General features: G+C 42.4%; 1 protein-coding gene across 2 annotated transcripts in view; it reads left to right on the forward strand.

Moving 5' to 3' along the window:
- The window catches only part of HECTD4 (HECT domain E3 ubiquitin protein ligase 4), a 253,112-nt gene that overhangs the window by 202,746 nt on the left and 29,306 nt on the right, over positions 1-21,060 (forward strand). For both annotated transcript variants that reach the window (XM_040346168.1, XM_040346177.1), the window contains exons 53-61: positions 2,010-2,147; positions 2,245-2,381; positions 2,811-2,971; positions 4,037-4,218; positions 4,532-4,737; positions 8,868-8,998; positions 12,643-12,848; positions 13,683-13,862; positions 17,803-19,094. In XM_040346168.1, the coding sequence (XP_040202102.1) occupies positions 2,010-2,147; positions 2,245-2,381; positions 2,811-2,971; positions 4,037-4,218; positions 4,532-4,737; positions 8,868-8,998; positions 12,643-12,848; positions 13,683-13,862; positions 17,803-19,094 (2,633 nt within the window). The remainder of the gene's footprint in view (positions 1-2,009; positions 2,148-2,244; positions 2,382-2,810; positions 2,972-4,036; positions 4,219-4,531; positions 4,738-8,867; positions 8,999-12,642; positions 12,849-13,682; positions 13,863-17,802; positions 19,095-21,060) is intronic.

Here is a 21,060-nt window from a genome sequence, read left to right on the forward strand (position 1 = left end):
CGGAGTGTCTGAAGGAGACCCCATCTCCTGATTTCAGCATAGGGGTCACTGCTGCGAGACATCACAAAGCCAGAGACACAGTGAGTAACACTGCCTGTGATTATATTTGCCATTAAAAGTCATCACTACAGTTCTCAGATGACCTTGATCAAGAACACCTAATTTGGCTGATCAGAACTCCCCTCAGCACTGCTACTCGCCCCCCCCCCCTCAACAAGGAGTAAGAGAAGGAATAAAAATAGGGAATACATGAAAGGGAGAGGAAAAGAGGGGGAGAGAGAAAGAATAAGAGAAAGAACAAGAAAGATGGCGGAGAGAGGGATGGGAAAAAAAAAAGAAATTGGATAGAGAGAGAAAAAAGGGAAAGAGGTGAACAAAGAGAGCGGTACATCCTAAAATGCGGAGTGGAAGGGACTCAGGGAGCATTAAATGTCCATGGGTTAAGGGCGCAAATTACTTGCCCTGCCTTGGGTGCTGACAACCCACGCTACGAAAATTAATTTTAACAACTTGGGAAATTTTATCAAGGGGTCACGGCACTAGTAAGGTTGAGAAACACTGGTCTAGAGGCATGTAAAAGTAGATTTACTTACCCAATACTGAGCAACTTTGTGCTGCTCGAATGGTTCCCTCGCCATCTTCTTCCCCATGCTCTGGTGATCGAGGGTCCACCAAAAGTGCACTCTGCTCCCTAATTTTCTGTTGTAAGCTCACAACACAGTGCCTTTGTTGAATTCACAAAAAAATGGTGTCGGCACTAGCCAGTTGGTTTTTGTTAAACTTCAGAATCCTTCTGCCTATGCTCCTCTTCACAACATGGGGGTGTTCTGTAATCTAAGATAACAATTAGTAGGGTTGATTACAGATTGAGATAACACAAGCAGAGTGCACAGAAATCAGAAAATCTCTGATATTTTTATATTTATTAGATGGATATAATAATTGCTTTCAACTGGATATTTCAAAGACCAAAATGGAGCAAATATAAAGCATTCATTGTGTCCATATAGCGTATATACTCGAGTATAAGCCAAGTTTTTCAGCACATGCTTTTGTGCTGAAAATGCCCCCCTCGGCTTATGCTCGAGTCACCAAACTTGCACACGTAGTCCCACTCTTCTTCAAGTGTGCAAAGTTTGGTGTCTGGGTAACCTATGGCCGGGGAGCACCGAATTTTCAAAGCCAGGCAACCCTTCTTTATACTCCCATGTTAAACCTAAGTCTAGTCATGGGCACAGTGAGGCATGCAGATAGACACCCTAGGCTTATTCTCGACTCAATACGTTTTCCCATTTTTTTGTGGTAAAATTAGGTGCCTCGGCTTTTACTCGAGTATATACGGATAAGTTAAAGTGGAGGTTCCATCAAAAAAACTATTTTGCTTTAAACTCTAGCTTACGACTAAAAAAGAAAAAAAAAACATTTTTTTTTTTTTTTTTACTCATCTGGAAATGCCTGTTGCTATGCGGTCCCACGAAATCTGCCTTTGAATCCACCTAGGATTCTGACATCATCTCCCTCTAATGCTCCTGGGAAATGTGTGTCATAATTTCCCAGGATGCAGTGCGCTGTCCAATTATCACTCCCCATCCAAGACTTCCAGGAAGTAAGTGCCTGTAGGCTTCACAATGCCCACAAGCAAAATGACAACGGTGTAGATATAGTTTTATAAACTATCTTTTTTGAATATCTATGCGGATCGGCAGCGGATTGTAAAATAGTAAGTGACCAGATTTATATTATAAAAAACGCAGGATGAAAGGACATACATTTAAAAAAATGCTAATTGTGGTTGGAACTCCGCTTTAAAGTGTATGTAAACCCTAACAGTATTATAAGCTAAAACAAAGTCATTCTACCATTAACATTGGTGCTTAAGAACACTTGGAATGGTGTGAAACATGTTTGCTTAGCCTTACCAGACCTCAACCAATACTTTTAATTGTTGGTGAATTGTAAAATTAGGCTAATATTTATTTTGGTGGCTTTGGTGTTCATTTGTATTACAGGAATGGTGGATATAGCAAGGCAAACAGTAGAATTTCTGTATGAAGAGAATGGGGGTATCCCCAGGGATCTTTACCTTCCCACTATTGAAGATATTAAAGATGAGGCAAATAAATTCACTATTGACAAAGTTCGCAAAGGTATGGAATTCACAAGAAAAATATTCATTGGCTTCTCTGAGATCTCCCAGTGTTCTTGAAGGTTTTCCATAATCATCTGTGATTGTTGTGTGTCTAGGTATTACTGTGGTCATTCGGTCTCCTGATAGTAATAATGTTGCCAGCACTGGTGTGGGAACAGCTTTACCAAAATTTGCAATCAGGGGTATGCTGAAGACATTTTCCTTGCATGGGATGGTCCTGGATGTTGATTCGGTAAGTTGCCTAGAGATGTTTCTGATTAGCCCGTAGAAAACTTTGTACAATTTAAAAGCAGTGCATATGTGTTGTGTGTCAATTTTACTGTTGTAGTTCTGTTTAATAGTATGTTTCTGTAATAAAAGCTTACCTGTCGTGATAGAAAATTGCATATTTGACTAGAATTTGCTAACATGCTCTTGCAATCCTCCTACCGTTTTACTGCTCACTTGCTGACCCCAAATGTAAATGTGCTGGACTGGCAACTTTACTGGTTGTATGCTTGTTTTGATTCAATGAATCACTGGAGAATAACCACCAGGGAACTAGTTGAAAAGTGAAGAAAAAAAGCCAACAGTGAGGATGCTCATACTTAACTTTAAAATGTATGTAATTTTTTATTTTTTTTTACATATTTTCATTAATTGCTGTTCATGTGTTATTCAGGTTAATGAGTTAGTACAAGTAGAGACGTATCTACGAAGTGAAGGAGTCCTGGTGAGGTATTGGTATCCCATAGACATGCTGGAGAGGCCGCCTGTGGGGTACAGAAGAATGGCTACTAACGGCTTGGTGACTTTGGACAGCACAAACATCCAAATTCACAGGTAACCCAGCCGTGTGCTATCACTACAGAATCTATAAGTGGCAGGATAATAAGATAGCTGGTTACCTACATTGAAATATGTACTAATGACTAGCATAATATATGGTGAAAGGGGAACTCTTCATCTATACATCAACAGCTGTTAAAGCGGTAGTAAACCACAGCCTTTTAAAAAAAAAAAAAAAAACTGCAAGACAATGGCATAATGTGCTAGTATGCATCTGCTTGCCTATCATTCTAAAAATGTTTGTTGCCTGTCTATCATGCCAATCCAGTGCCTTCAGTACTTTGGGCCACTTACCATGACTGCAGACTGCAAACCAGGAGTGTTCTGGTCTTCCTATCTTCATGCTTGTTCTAGATCACTGACTTGTGAAGGGACAGCATGGTTATGTTGTCCCTTTAAAGTGCATTTGCCGGTGACGTCACCAGTTGAATGTAGTGTAAATCTCTCCCCAACAGTGCAAGTTTAGGAGATATTCAATGTACCTACAGGTAAGCCTTATATATAATCTACTCCTTTTGTATTTGTAGCGCCTCAAAAGTTAGAGGGGCTGGGGTTTGCCTACCCCTGCAGTAGAGGGTAGTTAAAGCGGGGCTCCACCCAAATAGGGGAAGCTCCTCTTGTTTGCTCCCCCCCCCCTTTTCTCTGGTGCCACATTTGGCACTGCTACTGCTACTTGTTGACAGGTACCCATCCCCACTTCCAGGAAACCTGGCTGCGGCGAGGTCCCCTGGAGGTTCGCCCTCCTTTCTCAGCTGCTGTGCTAGTTAGAAAGTGATTTGCGCATACGCAGTAGGGAACCAGCTGTGAAGCTGAAAGCCTTCACTGCCAGTTTCCCTTGCCTCGAATGGCGGCGGCAGCACCCAAGAGCTGATTGAAAAATTGGCCGGGGAGCCAACACCGCTGTCGGCAACTACAGTATTTGTAGCTGCTGACTTTCAATTATTTGGGGGGGGGGTGGAGCTCCGCTTTCAAAATGCAACATCATAATGTAAAATCATTCCGATTTTTTTTTTTTTTTTTTAGTAGATTGTAATGGGTGCATTTCTTTCTTCTTACCAGGGAACTACTAAGATGTGAATCAGCCTTGGCTAGACTCTACTGTCGTGTCGCTTTACTCAACATCTTTGCACCAAAGTCCCCACACACTTTTACTCGCTTGTTCCACATTCCTGCCATCCGAGACATCACACTGGAACACCTACAATTACTGTCAAATCAGCTTTTGACTCCGCCTCTTCCTGGTAACTTTACGCTTATCTGCAGCAATCCTAGAGGTTATCTTTCCTAAATATGAAACTAAATTGACAGCTATATTTGCCGTTTGGACACTCTTCTCCGCATTATATCTATGACTACCATTCTCCCTCAAGTAAAAAATAATGTCCTGATAAGCACCCTTTAGTATTCTAGTTGACACTGTCCGCTCTCCATTATTTTCTCCACCTGATTCTAAAATTTTTGTGACTGTGTGAAAATGTTTAGGAGAGCATGCTGTAAACCTTTGTTTTTTTTCTCCAGTTTTTATACTTTTAATCCTATCTGTTTGTATTCCAGATGGGACTATCAGCTCATCATCTATACTTATAGCTCAGTCTTTACAACACTGCATCCATTCCCAGAATTGCTCCACCACAGATCTCTTTTACCAGGGAAATGCTCCGCCAATTCGGGAATGGCTTTGTGTTGCCATCACCAGAGCCCTGCATCAGGGGGAAGATAGTCTTTTGGACCTCACCAAGCAGATCTGTTCTTTCCTACAGGTATGAAGTTAAATTATTAGTAGAATATGTTGCATCAATAATTATGTACCATTTACCGATAGCCTTATAAAATTAATTTTACCTTTTTATAGTAAATCATTTCTGAAAAGCCATTTCCGTGCAACTCTAACCATAATGCGGCTTTTTGCGCTAATGATTTTTTAAATTTATTTTTATATAGCTGCTATTTAATAATTGGTGCAATAATAATCGGCAACCAATCAATAGCTGGCTTTCTTTCGAATTCATTGAGGGACCCATTAATTCAGTGGCTTTCAGGTTACACTGCTGCCTACAGGAGAACTGGACCCTGGCAGAAAAATAATTGTGGCCCGGGATAACCCCTTCCTACTCCTAGCATGCCTAAGTTTTTTACTAGTGTTGTAGAAGAAAGAATGTATTTTCTCTGTTCTGTGGATTAAAGTCTAAACATTTTTTGCTAGCTACTGTTTTTTCTTCAATCAAGATTCATGCTACATCACTGCTAAGCTAGTCTCTCTGCAATGCTATCTGGATCAGCTTTTTCTAAACCCAACTTTAGAGTGCCTTACGTTGACCCTGCTGGACTGGACATGCAGAGAAAGCCTGGAGCGTGACCTTTAGGCACTGGGCTCTCCATTGTGCTTTTTAGACCATAGTATACTGTGTTAATCATGGAGTTCTCTCCAGGTCCAGAGCCATGACAAAGCCCCAGATATGATCATTTAGAGACCGGGTCACAGGAGTATGCTGCACAAGGCTGTGCACTGGGAGCTAGGTTCTCACTAGGTCCATTGGGAAGAATTTACAGTTCCACTTATGGGTGGGTGACGTTTAGCACCTGTGCTCTACTATTTTTTATTTTTTCACTAATTCTCTTTGAGAAAGCACTGTTCTTTCGTGCAAGTGACTTGTAGAATCCTTCTTGGTTCTTCTCTTTTACCCGCTTGACTCTTCTGCTACACAGCAGATGTGTTTTTATGACCTGGGGTGCCAGTCTCGCTATACTAACAGTTCAAATTCTACCTGCAAACGTGCCCCCTAACGTAACAGGCTCTGATAGCCTTTACTTATGGAGGCTGCAGGAACCCCGATGAGCCCTTTTTCCATCCCTAGTGCCTGTCAGCCTTGTGTTCTTTGGAGTAGGACTGTGGAAGGATACAGCTGTCTTTAGGAATCCCATAGACAAGCGATTGGAGCCTGCAGTGCAAGCCTGTACTTGGTCCTTTCGGCTAACATCCGACAAAATAAGTGCTTAGAAGGGATCTGATCTTTACAGCAGTTGATCCCTTGATTGTGGAGTATTTAGAGCTTATGGCCACAGCCTTGAATTGTAATATGAAAGGCTTGTTGAAAGTCTCCTACCTTATCTCCAAGATAGGTCTTCTGTTGGTGATTAGGAGGAGGACCATCTGGTGACTGGCTGTGGACCGGCATGCAAAATGCAGGTGCTTTGTTACACTTTTCGAGGGGCATAATTTTTGAAGAGCCAAGAGAACCAAACTGAGATCACAGTGTTGTGGGAGAACATACAATGGGTAGTTATATGGGAGCCACCCTGCACATATGGCCCTGATCAAAAGGGAAGCCTACTGTCCCTAAACCAAAACTGGAATTAAGGAATTCAGGAATTAATCCTCTCTACAACTCACACATAGGGTTGGGTTTCTTGTTGCCATCTCTGCAAGGGGACCAGGTGGTGGTGTGACCCAGAATTTTCTTTCTTTTCTAGGTGGTTAAGGCCTTTCACCTCAACCAGAACACCATACTTCCATCCCTTTGTCCATCTCCATTACTCCCTCTATAACTTGGATATACAGTTAGGCCCATATATATTTGGACTCAGGCAAGATTTTTATACTTTTGGCTCTGTATGCCGCCAGACAAAAATTAAAACAAAACAATACAAATGAATTTGAAATGCAGACTTTCAGCTTTAATTCAAGGGGTAACATAACATAAAAATCAAGTACAAATTTTAGGAACGGCAACCATTTTTATACACAGTCCACCCATTTTCAGGGGCTTAAATTTAATTGGACAAATGAATGTAATCATTAAAAAAAGTTCATTTTTAATATTTTGTTGAGAATGCTTACTGGCAATGACTGTCTGAAGTCTGGAACCCATGGACATTACCAAAAACTGGGTTTCCTCCTTTCTGATGCTTTGCCAGGCTCTAACTGCAGCTGTCTTCAGCTATTCTTTGTGGGTCTTTCTGCCTTTAGTTTTGCCTTCAGCAAGTGAAATGCATGCTCAATTGGGTTGAGATCAGGTGACTGACTTGGCCATTGCAGAATATTCCACTTAATTTCCTTCAAAAGTTTCTGGGTTGCTTTTGGATTGTTTTGGACCATTGTCCATCTGTACTGTGAAGCACCACCCAATCAACTTTGCTGCATTTGGCTGAATCTGGGCTGACAGTATATCTATAAACACTGCAGAATCCAGCTGCTTCTGTCACATCAATAAACATCAATGGCCCTGTGCAATTGGAGGCCATGCATGCCCATGCCATCACACTGCCTCCACCATGTTTTACAGATGATGTTGTGTGCTTTGGGTCATGAGCTGTTTCAAGCCTTTGCCACACTTTTTTTCTTTCTGTCATTCTGGTACAGATTAATCTTGGTTTCATCCATCCAAAGAATGCTTTTTCAGTACTGGTCTGGCTTTTTTAGATGTTTTTTGGTAAAGTCTAAAATCTGGCTTTACTATTCTTCAGGCTTATGAATGGTTTGCACTTTGTGGTGAACCCTCTGTATTTGCTCTTGTAAAATCTTCTCTTTATTGTAGACTTAGACGATGATGTGCTCACCTCCCTGGAGAGTGTCCTTCACTTGTCTGGATGTTGTGAATGGGTTTTTCTTTAAAAAGGATCCTGCGATAATCCACCACTCTTGTCTTTTGTGGACATCCAGGCCTTTTTATGTTGCTAAGCTCACCAGTGCGTTCTTCTTTCCTCAGACTGTACCAAACCGCTGATTTGGTCACTCCTAATGTCTCTGCTGTCTCTATCATTGTTTTTATGACTGGCTTGTTTCACCTGCATGGACAGCTCCTTTGAACGCATGGAGGTTCACAGCAATAGATTCCAAATGCAAATACCACACTTGGAATCAACTCCAGACCCTTTACCTGCTTAAGTGATGAAGAAATAATGGTGTAGCCCACACCTGGCCATGATATGGCTTTTAATTCAATTGTCCAATTACTTTTGGTTCCTTGAAAAAGAGGGGATGGCTATTCTTAAGAGCTGTAATTCCTAAACCCTTCCTCCGATTTGGATATACATACCCTCAAATTAAACCTGGGTTGTGTGCAAATTCATCCCATATCCATTATATAACTAGAACTTAAATATGTTTTGGTAAATGCCTGTAAATACCTGTCTCCAAATATATATGGGCCTAACTGTAGTTTGTGATGTGCATGACTGCTTCCATTAGAATGATGTCATCCCTGATGGCCCCTGTAAAGGACAAATTACTTCTTGTTCCGCCATTTTTTATTGGCTCAGACAGATTATTATTCAAGCTTATGGTATTGGTTCCACCCCTCCCTATCAAAGCACACTCTTCTAGATCTGTGAGCACGTCTTGGGCTTTTGTTAATCAAGCAACTGTTTCTGAGATTTGCTATTCTGCCCAATCCTCTTTTCACACATTCTCTAAACTTTAAGTTCCTGTTAGTACTTTTCTGTTTTCCCACCCCTCCGTTGGACTGCTTTAGGAAATCCCTAAAAGTCACTGAATTCCTGTGTCCCTTAATGAACAAGAATGAAACTAGATTTTTGTACTTGCCACAGAATCCATTTCTTGTAGTTTTATAGGGACACAAATCCCATTTCTCTGTGTCTGATTATATTATTGGTACTGTTTTGTCACAACACTGACATGTTGGGAGCAGAAGGAGTTATACTGTGCTGAACAGTGTTTGTTTGCCAGTGTCTCCTCTAGACAGTAGTACAACCTGAACATTGCTAAATTTTTGTGTCCCTCAATGAATTAAAAAAAATAATTTCATGGTAAGTACAAAAATCTCATTTTTGTATTCCAACTTGGCTGGAAAATGTTTTGCATGAGTTTTTTTCTCCATTTTTGTAGTAGTTTTCAGATGACAGTACAGTGGTCTTGCCTTGTGTTTTTTAGCATGCCCCAGAGCAGTTTCCATCTGAGGAATTCCCAGTCACTGAGTCCAAAGTCAGTATGGATGTGAATTTTCCTGGAGCCGCCTTTGTTGTGGTGTCATGTAAAGAAAGCCAGTCTGGCTTCCGGAAAGAGTAAGTTACTTTTGACTTTCAGATCAATACCATTCTGTTGATTTTTGATTTTTTTTTTCTGGTCTATTGAGGGACAAAGAATGTCCTAAACATTCAAGTTCTACTGCCACCTACAGGTGGACTGGACACTGGCTACTGAAAAAATTATGTAGGTCAACCCCTACACTCTTCCTACTACCAGCATGCCTCCGTTTTTTGCTAGTGTCCTAGAATGAATGTCTTTTTTCAGCTCTGCTGTTTTTAAGTCAATCTCCTTTAAAACTAAAAGTCCTTGCTTGCAGGAGTCTGCTCTCACACTACAAGAGGTGATTGCTTGTTTAATTTGGTCCTTCACTCCCTTACACTATGGCCTGTCCCTCAGTGTCCTCACGTTTAGTGCAGGACTTTGGCCCCTGCATCTGTCGTGATGAAGTCAGAGGCATCTGACCAATGGAGTGCAGGGGAGAAGAGGCTGCAGGGGCTGGTCTAGCAGCACACAGGAGCCTATAGGAATGAAGGATCATGTAAGTAAAACTGCTTTACAAAGTCCCCTTAGACCTAAAGCATTTCACTGCAGATCCACTTACACTGATGTTTCTAGCAACGTTTGGGAATTGTGGGATAAGCCTGGAAGTGACCCTCGAACACTGGGTCCCATATGGGTTCATGTGGACACTTTTCAGATTTATTTCTAGATAACTTGAGAGCACTTTCTAGGTCCAGAGTTACTTGCATTGCCTCTGCGCTTACCTTGTTTCTGAAGACTTATTTGAGTAGACATTTTGAGCCAGGCATCAAAGCTCCCTTATTTGTGTTGGTAGCTAGGTATCATTTCCTTATTTCCCACTGGCTTTGCTTTGGAAGAGGTTAAAGGATAAGTTTACCTTTTGCGGAAAAATAATAAATGCACATATTTTGTCAAGAAAGAAAAATGTGCATTTATAATTTCGCAAGAGCCTGCAGAGTGTTTCACCCATAAACCGTGGAGCTGTACTTTTGTACAGGCTGTTCGTTTGAATGCTGCAGAACTTGTGAATGAACTATGAAGCATGCTCATCGGTGCTCTCACGGTTTGTTGTGAAGGACAAGCTGTCTGCCACAGTGGAAGATGGAACTTGTATTTTTCTCATTCACAGAGTGCTGTGAATGAATGATGCAGCTGTGCGCTCTGCCTGCATCCATTCACATCAATGTGACCCATGGTTTATTAGTGTGCCACTCAGGCTCGATCACTGTGGGGAGTAGTGTGGGTGAAGCCGCGTCTGCTGCAGAAGTGTGAGTAAGGGATGGAGCTTGTCCCAACTCCTGTAGTCACTGGAAGAAAGCAAGGAAAGATCCCTGGTGCGGCACATCCACGGAGTCCTATGGTGGCGATAAGAGACAACCAAAGCCTGGGCTTTCACCAGGCCACTTCCCCAACATGTTTCGCTGCCATTCACATACTCCAAAAGGTGAACTTAGCCTTACGTGCTGTGGGACAGAGCTCTGATCTCATTCTGCTGGGTGGAGTGCTCTTTGATCTCTCCATGCTGCCTGCCTACAATGACTGGTCATCTTCTGCAGCTTTTAATTGCTATCACCTGTCCATGTTTAATGAGTACCGTATATACTCGAGCATAAGCCGACCCGAATATAAGCCGAGGCACCTACTTTTACCACAAAAAAACTGGGAAAGCCTAGGGTGAGAATGCAGCAGCTACTGTAAGTGGAAAAGAGGGTCAACACTGGTCATTTGCAGCCTCACTGTGCCCATTGCATGCCTCACCTCACTGTGCCCACAAAAGTGGATATGAAGGAAAACCAATTTTAAAGTCTTATGAAACAATGGGTCTGAAATATATCAACACACTGGAAATACGGTATATTTTCTGCTGCTGGATTTTTATCCCTCCGTTTATTATCAACAAAGGGCAAGTCCTCAGCCCATACAATGCATAATTTCTTTTGTATTTGGAAAAAAGTACACATGTATTTTCAAATATTTCATGCTGTTGGGCCTTTAAAAGGCCCTTCAAAGCTTATGTCAGCAGTGGCTACATGGCAGACGGGACAGGTTGACCATTAAAATGCTGATGATCTCATGAGAAACTCCATTTCAGTCACTAGGATCAGATCAATAGACAGGACAGTGCTTTACACATATAAACCAGTCAGTGGCTGTGGGACTGCACATTAGATGCACCCGGTGTGACACTTGTGCTGAGCTGGATGTCACGCTATGCTAGATGACTCAATTCTGCAGCAGTTGCAGGTTTAGTGTGTGAAGGATGCAGGATCCAAATGTAACACCTGAAGGTCTCGAATGGCCTTCATAGTTTTTCCCTTTGTGAAATAGATGTACAGTATATGCTCACAAACCCATTGCTCGACTCCCAGAACAGTGACTCACCCATAAAGCTGGCCCGATTGGCTTAAAATTTTTGGCTAGAGTTCCCTGCAATCCACATAGACATGCAAAAGAGCAGAGTCAGACTGCACGAGGACGAGAGTAAGACAGACTGCGGGAATCCAGTGTTAAAAAGCCGCGCCGCCTCCTCGTTCTATTCTGTGATAGGCGGAACACTCCGTTTCCCAGCAGTTACTGTGTTCCGTCTATCACAGAACAGAACGAGGAGGATGCACGGCCTTTTAACACTGGATTCCCGCAGTCTGCATGTCACGGTCGGATAATCACAGGTACACTGACTCGAGTATAAGCTGAGGGGGGCATTTTCAGCACAAAAAAAGTATCGCGTATATACGGTAATTGAGGCCTTGTCTCTTATTCTGAGCCGGTTTCTTGCTTACCGCACTGCTACTGCTGCAACATGTCTGATTTAAAGCACAAGGGAGACAGTCCCACCTAATTGGGTGTCTCTAATGGTTTAGGGACTGTTTTTTTGTTTACAAAAGTTCATTGTAAGTATAAAAGATAAAATGCATACAGATAATGGCATATGGAACAATACAAAAGTCTACGGAGTATCATTATAAGAATTATATAATCGGGTACAGGGTAACATTGCATACATCATTATTTGGTTATTGAATCACATTGCTCAACGGTACAAAAAGAAAACTGCAGCACAAAATAGAAATATAATACATATGTGGATGTCACTATTGCAGAGTGATCCAATTTGACCATTTAGTGTCATAAACTTGTAGGCTATCATTAGGAGTGTGATGGACTCTTTCAGAAAGTTTAAGTATTTCCATTCTCTCCAATACCTGCGACCAAAGAACATTACTGGATCTCCAGGTAAGTGCAATCATCCATTGGATGGAGCGGTTTAGGGACTGTTGCAGCATGCTTCCTAAAAATTATAACGTTGGTAGCCTGGAATTATGTCGCCCTCTGCTTTTAGAGTCTCTCCCCTTCGCAGAGCAGAGTCCTCTGGCCTCATTGGGAGTGGTTGGGTCCTCTGCAGTTTTTACTACAGTCATTGCAGGACTTTATAAACCAGAATGCAAGTTTTCTTTCTGACACTGATTACACAGACCACAAGTGTGTCAGCATGCCTTCTACAGTGGATTCTATATCCAATTTACCTATGACCCTAGCTGTTGCTGAGCTGTCAACCACAGAGACTTAAGTCTTTAATGAACTTCCCCAGAGGAGTTTTAGTCCTGTTATTCCCCTACGTTTTTAATCCATTTTTATTTTAATCTGTGTTTTATTCTAGCTCTTCATTGTACAAAGCTCCCTGGTCTCGAGTCTTAGTGTATGGCCTTGGTCATAAAGTGAAGAGAAATGGGCAACTGAATTTAATAGAATCTGTCTGTTTCCCCCGTGATGCCTCTCCAAGTAATACAGGCCTGACCCCACCACCAACCACCAACCAGTACCCAACTGCAATCATTCCCACTGACAAGATCCACGTCAAAATAGGTATTTATTACTTGTAAGACATCTTATCTTGAAGATCTTGTGAAAAGCAAGGGCAATTTATTTAATGAAAATCAGAGCAATGTACTGTATCCATGGCAGTGATGTTCAGTTGTTCAACTGTGATATATTTCTATAGCAGACAAGTTTACCCTGTTCTGCTTTGCCCAGTAGATTGTTCTGTATCTCTGTATAGTAGAGTAAAGCAGCCCATAGATTGTGATTTTATTTCCTTCCACCTGTAAGAAAATGGTTTGATTACCCCATCAACACATTCAGTATAGATTGGGGGGATCCCTCCCGCAGCTTTATTGTGTTCTGCTGGTTGTGAACCTTCCCGCTTGGCAGAACACAATGGTTATTGCTAATGGCTATAGCCTCTGGCAGCAATCGCATAAAAAAACAAAAAAAAACAGGCTGGTTGTATCCAAGTTGGATCAACTTGGGTACAACCTGCCTGCCCATAGATAATTCGAAACTTGGCCTGTCCCTGCTGACATTTTTGAGATTTGATCCATCCATGACCAGCTTTAGACACACAATTACCAATAAATATGTGAGCTCATTGCGTAATGTAACACGATAGAAAGCATGTGCCCTCTTTTAATGGACATTTGAAGTAGCTTCCAGAAAAATGACCTATCTGTATGTTTGCATGCAACTTACTCTGCATTGCATAATGTCACAGTAACTTGTGTGTAGCATTGTAAGGTAGATATGAGTAGGCTGATTGCTAGCATGGTCTATAGAGGTTTAACTCCATGCCTTTAATGTAAACCTTATTGATTGCTGTAACATGACCTACAAATAGTCTGATTTGGAAATATTTTGTTCTAGGAGTATCTCCTCCCCCGGGTGCCGTACTAGATTTCCATTCCTTGCCCCTGGAATTTCCACTTGCCATGGCTTTCACTGAGCAGCTGCTATTTTGGAAACTAGAGAATGGAGATGAAAGGTCTGATGATGAGCTTGATACAGTCCCTGCCTCTGTTCTGCTGCAAGTGGTGGAACTTCTAGGTGAGATGTTAGTTTGATCAGCACATACCTTCTTTATACTGCAGTACAAATCATTGAAATCATTTAAGGGAAATTTTTATTTTTATTTTTCAATAATAAAGCATATTGAACATAAACAGTCTGTATAAATTCAACCTTTACGGATCAAATGTACAGAAAGATTATACTTTTGAGTACAAGTAAATATAAAGCTGAACACCTAACATAGCCATTACAGGCATACCCCACTTTTAAGTACACAACGGGACCAGAGCATTGATGTAAAACGAAAATGTACTTAAAGTGAAGCAATGCCTTTTTTCACTTCTAGGCTGTAGTGGGGGTGCCAGGGGCTTTAGTGGGGGCATCAGGGGAACACTCACATGTAAATAAGCTCATCTGATGCAAGGGGGGCCGCTCCAATCCATCCCCCGGACATCGCGCTGTGCACAAAGGACAGTGCTATTGAGAGGCTGGATGGCATTCTGTGGCTGACTGGGAAGCCTGAGGGGATGTGATGTCACCGGAGGTGGGGAGGCAGCCAGGATACAGAAAGAGCACACTGGAACTGAGCAGGCCAAGTGCTCAGAACTTCAGTTCCATCTAATGCGGGTGCACGGCGCGGGAATATTTGTACTTGTGAGACACTTTACGTACACTCGCGGGCATGTCCGTACTCGCGAGTGTACGTAAAGTGAATGTCCGTAAAGCGGGGTATGCCTGTACTGTGGTTCAGTCAAATTGTCTTCAATACAAAATATAACAACGGCAACATTTTGGCTTTTATGTCTAGCTTAAAATAACAACACGGTCCTATATGGTGTGTCTGTATTAATTGGTTTGCCACATGGATTAGTAAACTTGGATGTTACTAGTACCAGTACACTACATATCAGCATAATAGGGATTGTGTTGTGTGTTCCCAGCCAAGGTGATCATTACTTCTTAAAAATTTGGGCAGCCTCCAGCTTCGCAGGTCATTTCTATAGCGGTAATGTTTAATTAATACTTTTTTTTGTTTGTGTACAACCCTTATTCCGAAACAGTTGGGATGCAGTGTAAAATCTACATAAGAACAGAATGCAGTGATTTTTCAAATATCATAAACTCCCACTTTTTTCACAAAAGAAAAAATAGAAGATGCATGCCATTGAATTAAAGTATTGAGACCAAAAACAGCCAGGGAACTGGCATTTTCAGGAGATGAGAGCCTGTGTTCCTTTTATTACTCAGAGGAGATCCAGGCTCCCTACAAAAAATTAGGTCAGCAGCCACAAATACTGTAGGTGCTGACTTTGAATATAAGGACACTTGCCTGTCCAGAGATCCAGCGATGTCCTCACCCGAGTTGGTTCTTCGGTCAGCTTAGGGTACAGTAAGGGAAACTGGCAGCCGGTATCTTACTGCACATGCATGAGCCGCACTGCACCTTATGAATGGTCATGTAGTCTTCTGAAACCTGTAATGTGTACCAGAAGACTGGAGAAAGAAGGGGGTGCCGAATTTGCGGCTCGGATCGCCACAGCACATCTGACCAGAATTTGGGAGCAGGTACCACCCCACAAAAAATGTGCCAAATGTGGCAGTGGAGTGGGTGAGGATGCAAACAACCGGAGTTTCCTCTTTGGTGTGAAGTTGTGTTTTAACTCCATCTTCTTAATAAATGCATTATCTGAAGGAAGCGAGGTGAGGGGAAAATGTTAAATGTTTAATTCTGCATGCGTTCCCAAGCTCTGTGAGATGCATAGCTGTGTGCTGACACCGCATGTGCTTGCAGTCTGCATTGACTGTATAAAGTGGTAAAAATAAGGATTTGATCCCCTGCAGATTTTGTAAGTTTGCCCACTAGCAAATCAATTAAGGTTCTATCATTTTTATCATGGGTGTATTTAAATGATGGAGACAGAATATCAACCAAAAATCCATAAAAAACAAATGCTATAAATGAAGTTGCAGTTGTGTGAGTATAATAAGTATTTGATGCCCAAGCAAAACATGATTTCGTACTTGATGGAGAAACTCTTGTTGGCAAGCACAGAGAAGCTTGCCAACAAGGCAGGCTTTCTTGTAGTTGGTGACCAGGTTTGCACACATTTCAGGAGGGATTTTGGTCCACTGTTTTTTACAGATCTTCTCTAAATCCCTTAAAGTGGAGTTCCACCCACTTTTGAGAGGTGGTCTTAAACAAAAGACCACCTCTCCACCCCTCATTTCTGGATGCTGAATTTGTTTGTTTTCTTTTTCCAATATTGCATGCTCCCTGGATAGATAAGTGTCCTTATTAAAAGTCAGCAGCTTGGAACGCCGCTTTAAGGTTTCTTGGCTGTCATTTGGCAAGTTTCTGCTCCCTCCATAAATTTTTTATAGGATTAAAGTCTGGAGACTGACTAGGCCACTCCATGACCTTAATGTGCTCCATCTTGAGCAACGCCTTTATTGCCTTGGAAGTATGTTTTGGGTCATTGTGATGCTGGAAGACCCATCTTCAGTGTTCTGGCTGAGAATACTGAAGATTGTTTATGAATGGGTCTTTCAGTATGATAATGACCTAAAACATACCACCAAAGCAACAAAGGAGCGGCTCAAGAAGCACATTAGGGTCATGGAGTGGCCTACTCGGTCTTCAGACCTTAATCCTATAGAACATTTATGGAGGGAGCTGAAACTTTGAGATGCCATGCGACAGCCAAGAAACTAAGGGCCAGATTCACGTACTTGCGCTGCGGCGTAATGTATGTCATTTACGTTACACCGCCGTAAGTTTTAAGCGTAAGTGCTTGATTCACAAAGCACTTGCCTGTAAACTTGCAGCGGCGTAACGTAAATCCATCCGACGCAAGCCCGCCTAATTCAAATGGGGCGTGTACCATTTAAATTAGGCGCGTTCCCATGCCGAACGTTCTGCGCATGCTCCGTTAGGAAATTTCCCGCCGTGCTTTGCGCAAAATTACAGTGCCCCAACGTGTTTTTTGAACGGCGACGTGCGTTACGTCCTTTCATATTCCCGTACATCTTACGCAAAAAAAAAATTAAAATTCGACGCGGGAACGACGGCCATACTTTAACATGGGCTGTCTAATATTACACCACCTAAATAGCAAGTGCAACTTTACGACGGGAAAAACCGACTAGCGACAACGTAAGAGAATGCGACGAACGCGCGTACCTTCGTGGATCGCCGTAAACGGCTAATTTGCATACCCGACGCGGAAAACGACGCGAACTCCACCCAGCGGTCGCCAAAGTATTGCATCCTAAGATCCGCAGGCGTACAAAGCCGTACGCCTGTCGGATCTTAGCCAAATGCCGTCGTATCTTTGATTGTGAATTACAAATAAAGATACGACGCGGCAAATTTGAAAGTACGTCGGAGTATCAGCAGATACTCCGGCGTACTGTTTCTGTGAATCTGGCCCTAAGGATTTTAGAGGAGATCTGTAAAAAAAATCCCTCCTGAAATGTGTGCAAACCTGGTAACCAACCACAAGAAACATTTTTACCTCTGTGCTTGCTAACAAGGGTTTCTCCACCAAGTACTAAGTCATGTTTTGTTTGGGGATAAAATGCTTATTTTACCCACCGAATTGTAACTCAATTTATAACATTTGTATTATGTGTTTTTTCTGGATTTTTGGTTGATATTCTATCTCTATCATTTAAAATACACCTATGATAAAAATGATAGACCCTTAATTTCTTTGTAAGTGAGGCAAATTTACACAATCTGCAGGGGATCAAATAATTTCCTCACTGTAGGCACATTCTGGTGTGCTTGTTGTAATTTACTAGTACAGCATCTGTCATCAAGGTGCGTATAAGAATAAAAATCTTTGAATTTTGTTGGGAATATCTGCACTTTTAGCTTATGGAGGTCTTCTAACTTTCTGCATTTTTGTACTGTTCTTTAATTTTTTTTTCATTGGTTTTCTAAACATGTGGTATTTGTCTTTGTTTTATTTAGCAAATTTACTGTGGACAACAGATCTGGCTGCTGTTATAAAGGAGCTGCTCTTCCATCTGCTGGCTGAACTGCTGCGTAAAGTTTATCACCTTGAGCAGAAAAAAAACCCAACTGGTCTGTCATCTTCCATAGCTCTGCAATTGAATCCGTGTCTAGCGATGCTTATGGCTCTACAGACAGAGCTGCGCAAGTTGTACGATGACGAGACTCAGAACTGGAGTTCAGGCAATGCATGTGGTGGCTCTGTGCCTGGAATTGCTGAACAAGGCAGGTTCTCCACTTATTTCCATGCCCTCATGGAGATTTGCCTTGCTGTGGCAGAAGTTACGCTTCCTATTAATATGAGCTCTGCAGTGAGTGTGGTATCCTCGACTAACGCCACAAATCTTAGTGACTCCTCCTCCTCATCATCATCATCTCCTGGTCAGACTCCACAAAGCCCAAGCTTACTCTCAAAGAGGAAGAAAGTCAAGATCAAGCGTGACAAGGCATCCACGGCCAAGCGCACTACTTCACGGGGCGCAGAGAATGATCCAGCCTTGCTTAGTATGGGAGGAAGCAAACCAGAGGACATGTTATGGTTCCACAGAGCACTGACTTTGCTAATGATTCTCAGGCATCTTACAACTAAAGAGCCACAAGGGTTGGGGGTCACCAATGATGCCATAACAGATGCCAGTCAGGCACTGGTTGGTCCCACTGCCCATAGCCGTTTACTTGTTATTTCAGGGATCCCCACTCACCTTGAGGAGTCCATTGTTAGAGGGGCTATTCGGAAAGCATGCAATGCTCATGGGGGAGTTTTTAAGGATGAAATATACATTCCCCTTCAGGATGTAGAAATTCCAAAACCAAAAGACAAAACTGAAGGCGCTGAATGCAAAACGGAGGTAGCGAAAAACAGAATCCCAAACTCTGATAACATGGACATTAGCAGTTCCAGCAGTGTAACCCCTGCGGTTAGTGTCAGTGCCTCTGCTTCCACGAGCCAGGCTTCATTGTGCAGCTCACAGGGCGTTTCTCAGACCACCAGTGAGACATCTGTAGAGCAGTTTCCTCCAGAACTTGCGGTGCCACAAGGACTTTTGGAGCCACATGCAATATCCAGCCAAGAGAGTTTGGACCTTTCCATATGCAGTACAGGGAGCATGGGCAGTTTGGGCAGCCTTGTTGAGCAACTTGACAATGTAGAAATATCCTCTTTGCCAGATGTAGGATCCATGTTTACAGTCAGTGCACTGGACAACCATACAACCATGTCCCGGCCAATCAAGGGATTTGCAGTTGTGGAGGTAAATTCTTTACTTCTATTTATTTATTTATTTTGGCATGCATGCATTTTATAACTTTTGTGAAAGTGGCTAAAATGGGTTTAAAAACTTTTTTTTTTCTCCGATTGGGTGATACCATGCTACCTGTATAATGCATCATCAATTTTTAAAATTTACCTATTTGCAGTTGCATGTTTTCTTACTGTTTCATGCTTAAAATGGCAGACGGGGGGGACAGTGGTATCATTTGTCTGGACTCTTCGACAGCTTGACGGAGCCTCCCTGGCTGCCCTAAAGACTTTATTCTTACCCCTAATGCTCAGTGTTTAAAATGGTTCTAAAGTCAGAAGGTTTTTTACCTTAATGTATTCTATGCATTAAAGTAATAAAAGCCTTTAGTTTGTAGCTCCACCAGCCCCCCTTATACTTACCTGCGCTATATCTCAGTCCAGCCATGTGCATGAGAGCAGTAGCTCTCCCGTCTCTCTCTCCTTATTGGCTCACACAGCAGAGGGAGCCATTAGCTGTCAATCACAGTCTGTGAGACAATAAAGAGAGAGCGGGGGGAGGGTGGCTGAGCCGAGCTGCACTCTGTGTATAAATTGACTCAGCAGGGGGAGGAGCCAGGATTGGTGGGGGACACCGGACACCAGAAGAGGAAAATCAGGGCTGCTCTGTGCAAATTCAACAGAAGCAGATAAGTATAGCATGTTTGTCATTTTAAGAGAAAAAAATTACAACCTTCAGAATCACTTTAATCAGACTTTACACATTACAGATTACTCCTCGTGGCACACCACTAGATCTTGCATGGATCATTAGACCTTACAATGGGCATTCTTTTTAAATGGCTACTTTTGAACAGAGGGATGACAAGTTAGAACCAATGCTTTGTGTATTCCCAGTGTTGAAATTTTACCATCCCTTTCTGTCTCTGTAGCAACCTGTTAAGAGAGGTACAGTTGTGGCCAAGAGTTTTGAGAATGAAAGAAATAATAATTTTCACAAAGTCTGCTGCTTCAATTTTTATGATGCCATTTGCATATACTTCAGAATGTTATGGAAAGTGATCAGAAGAATTGCAATTAATTGCAAAATACCTCTTTGCCATGAACATTAACGTAATCCCAAAAAAAACATTTCCACTGCATTTGTGAGAAAGGCTTCAGGGAGCCCAAGAAAGTCCAGCAAGCGCCAGGATCGTCTTCTACAGTTGATTCAGCTGTGGGATCGGGACACCACCAGTGCAGAGCTTGCTCAGGAATGGCAACAGACAGGTGTGAGTGCATCTGCACACACAGTGAGGTGTGACTTTTGGAGGATGGACTGGTGTCAAGAAGGGCACCAAAGAAGCCACTTCTCTCCTCGAAAAAGGAGAATCGGGGACAGACTGATATTTTGCAAAAGGTACTGGGATTGGACTGAGGACTGGGGTAAAGTCATTTTCTTTGAGGAATAACCTATCCGATTGTTTGGGGCATCTGGAAAAAAAGAAGAAGAAAAAGATGACCACTACCATCAGTCCCGTGTCATACCAACAGTAAAGCATCCTGAGACCAATCATGTGTGGGGTTGCTTTTCAGCCAAGGGAGTGGACTCACTTACAAGAACACAGCCATGAATAAAGAATGGTATGAAAACATTTTCCGAGAGCAACTTTTCCCAACCATACAAGAACAGTTTGGTGAGGAGCAATGCCTTTTCCAGCATGATGGAGCACCTTGCCATAAGGCAAAAGTGATAACCAAGTGGCTTGGGGAACAAAACATCGACATTTTGGGTCCATGGCCAGGAAGCTCCCGAGACCTTAATCCCACAGAGAACTTGTGGTCAATCCTCAAGAGGCAGATGAACAAACCAAACCCCACAAATTCTGACAAACTCCAAGCATTGGTTATGCAAGAATGGGCTGCCATCAGTCAGGATGTGGCCCAGAAGTTGACAGCATGCCAGGGCGAATTGCAGAGGTCTTGAAAAAGAAGGGTCC

The sequence above is a fragment of the Rana temporaria genome, chromosome 1 (assembly GCF_905171775.1).
Source record: "Rana temporaria chromosome 1, aRanTem1.1, whole genome shotgun sequence".
NCBI classification, from domain to species: Eukaryota; Metazoa; Chordata; class Amphibia; order Anura; family Ranidae; genus Rana; species Rana temporaria.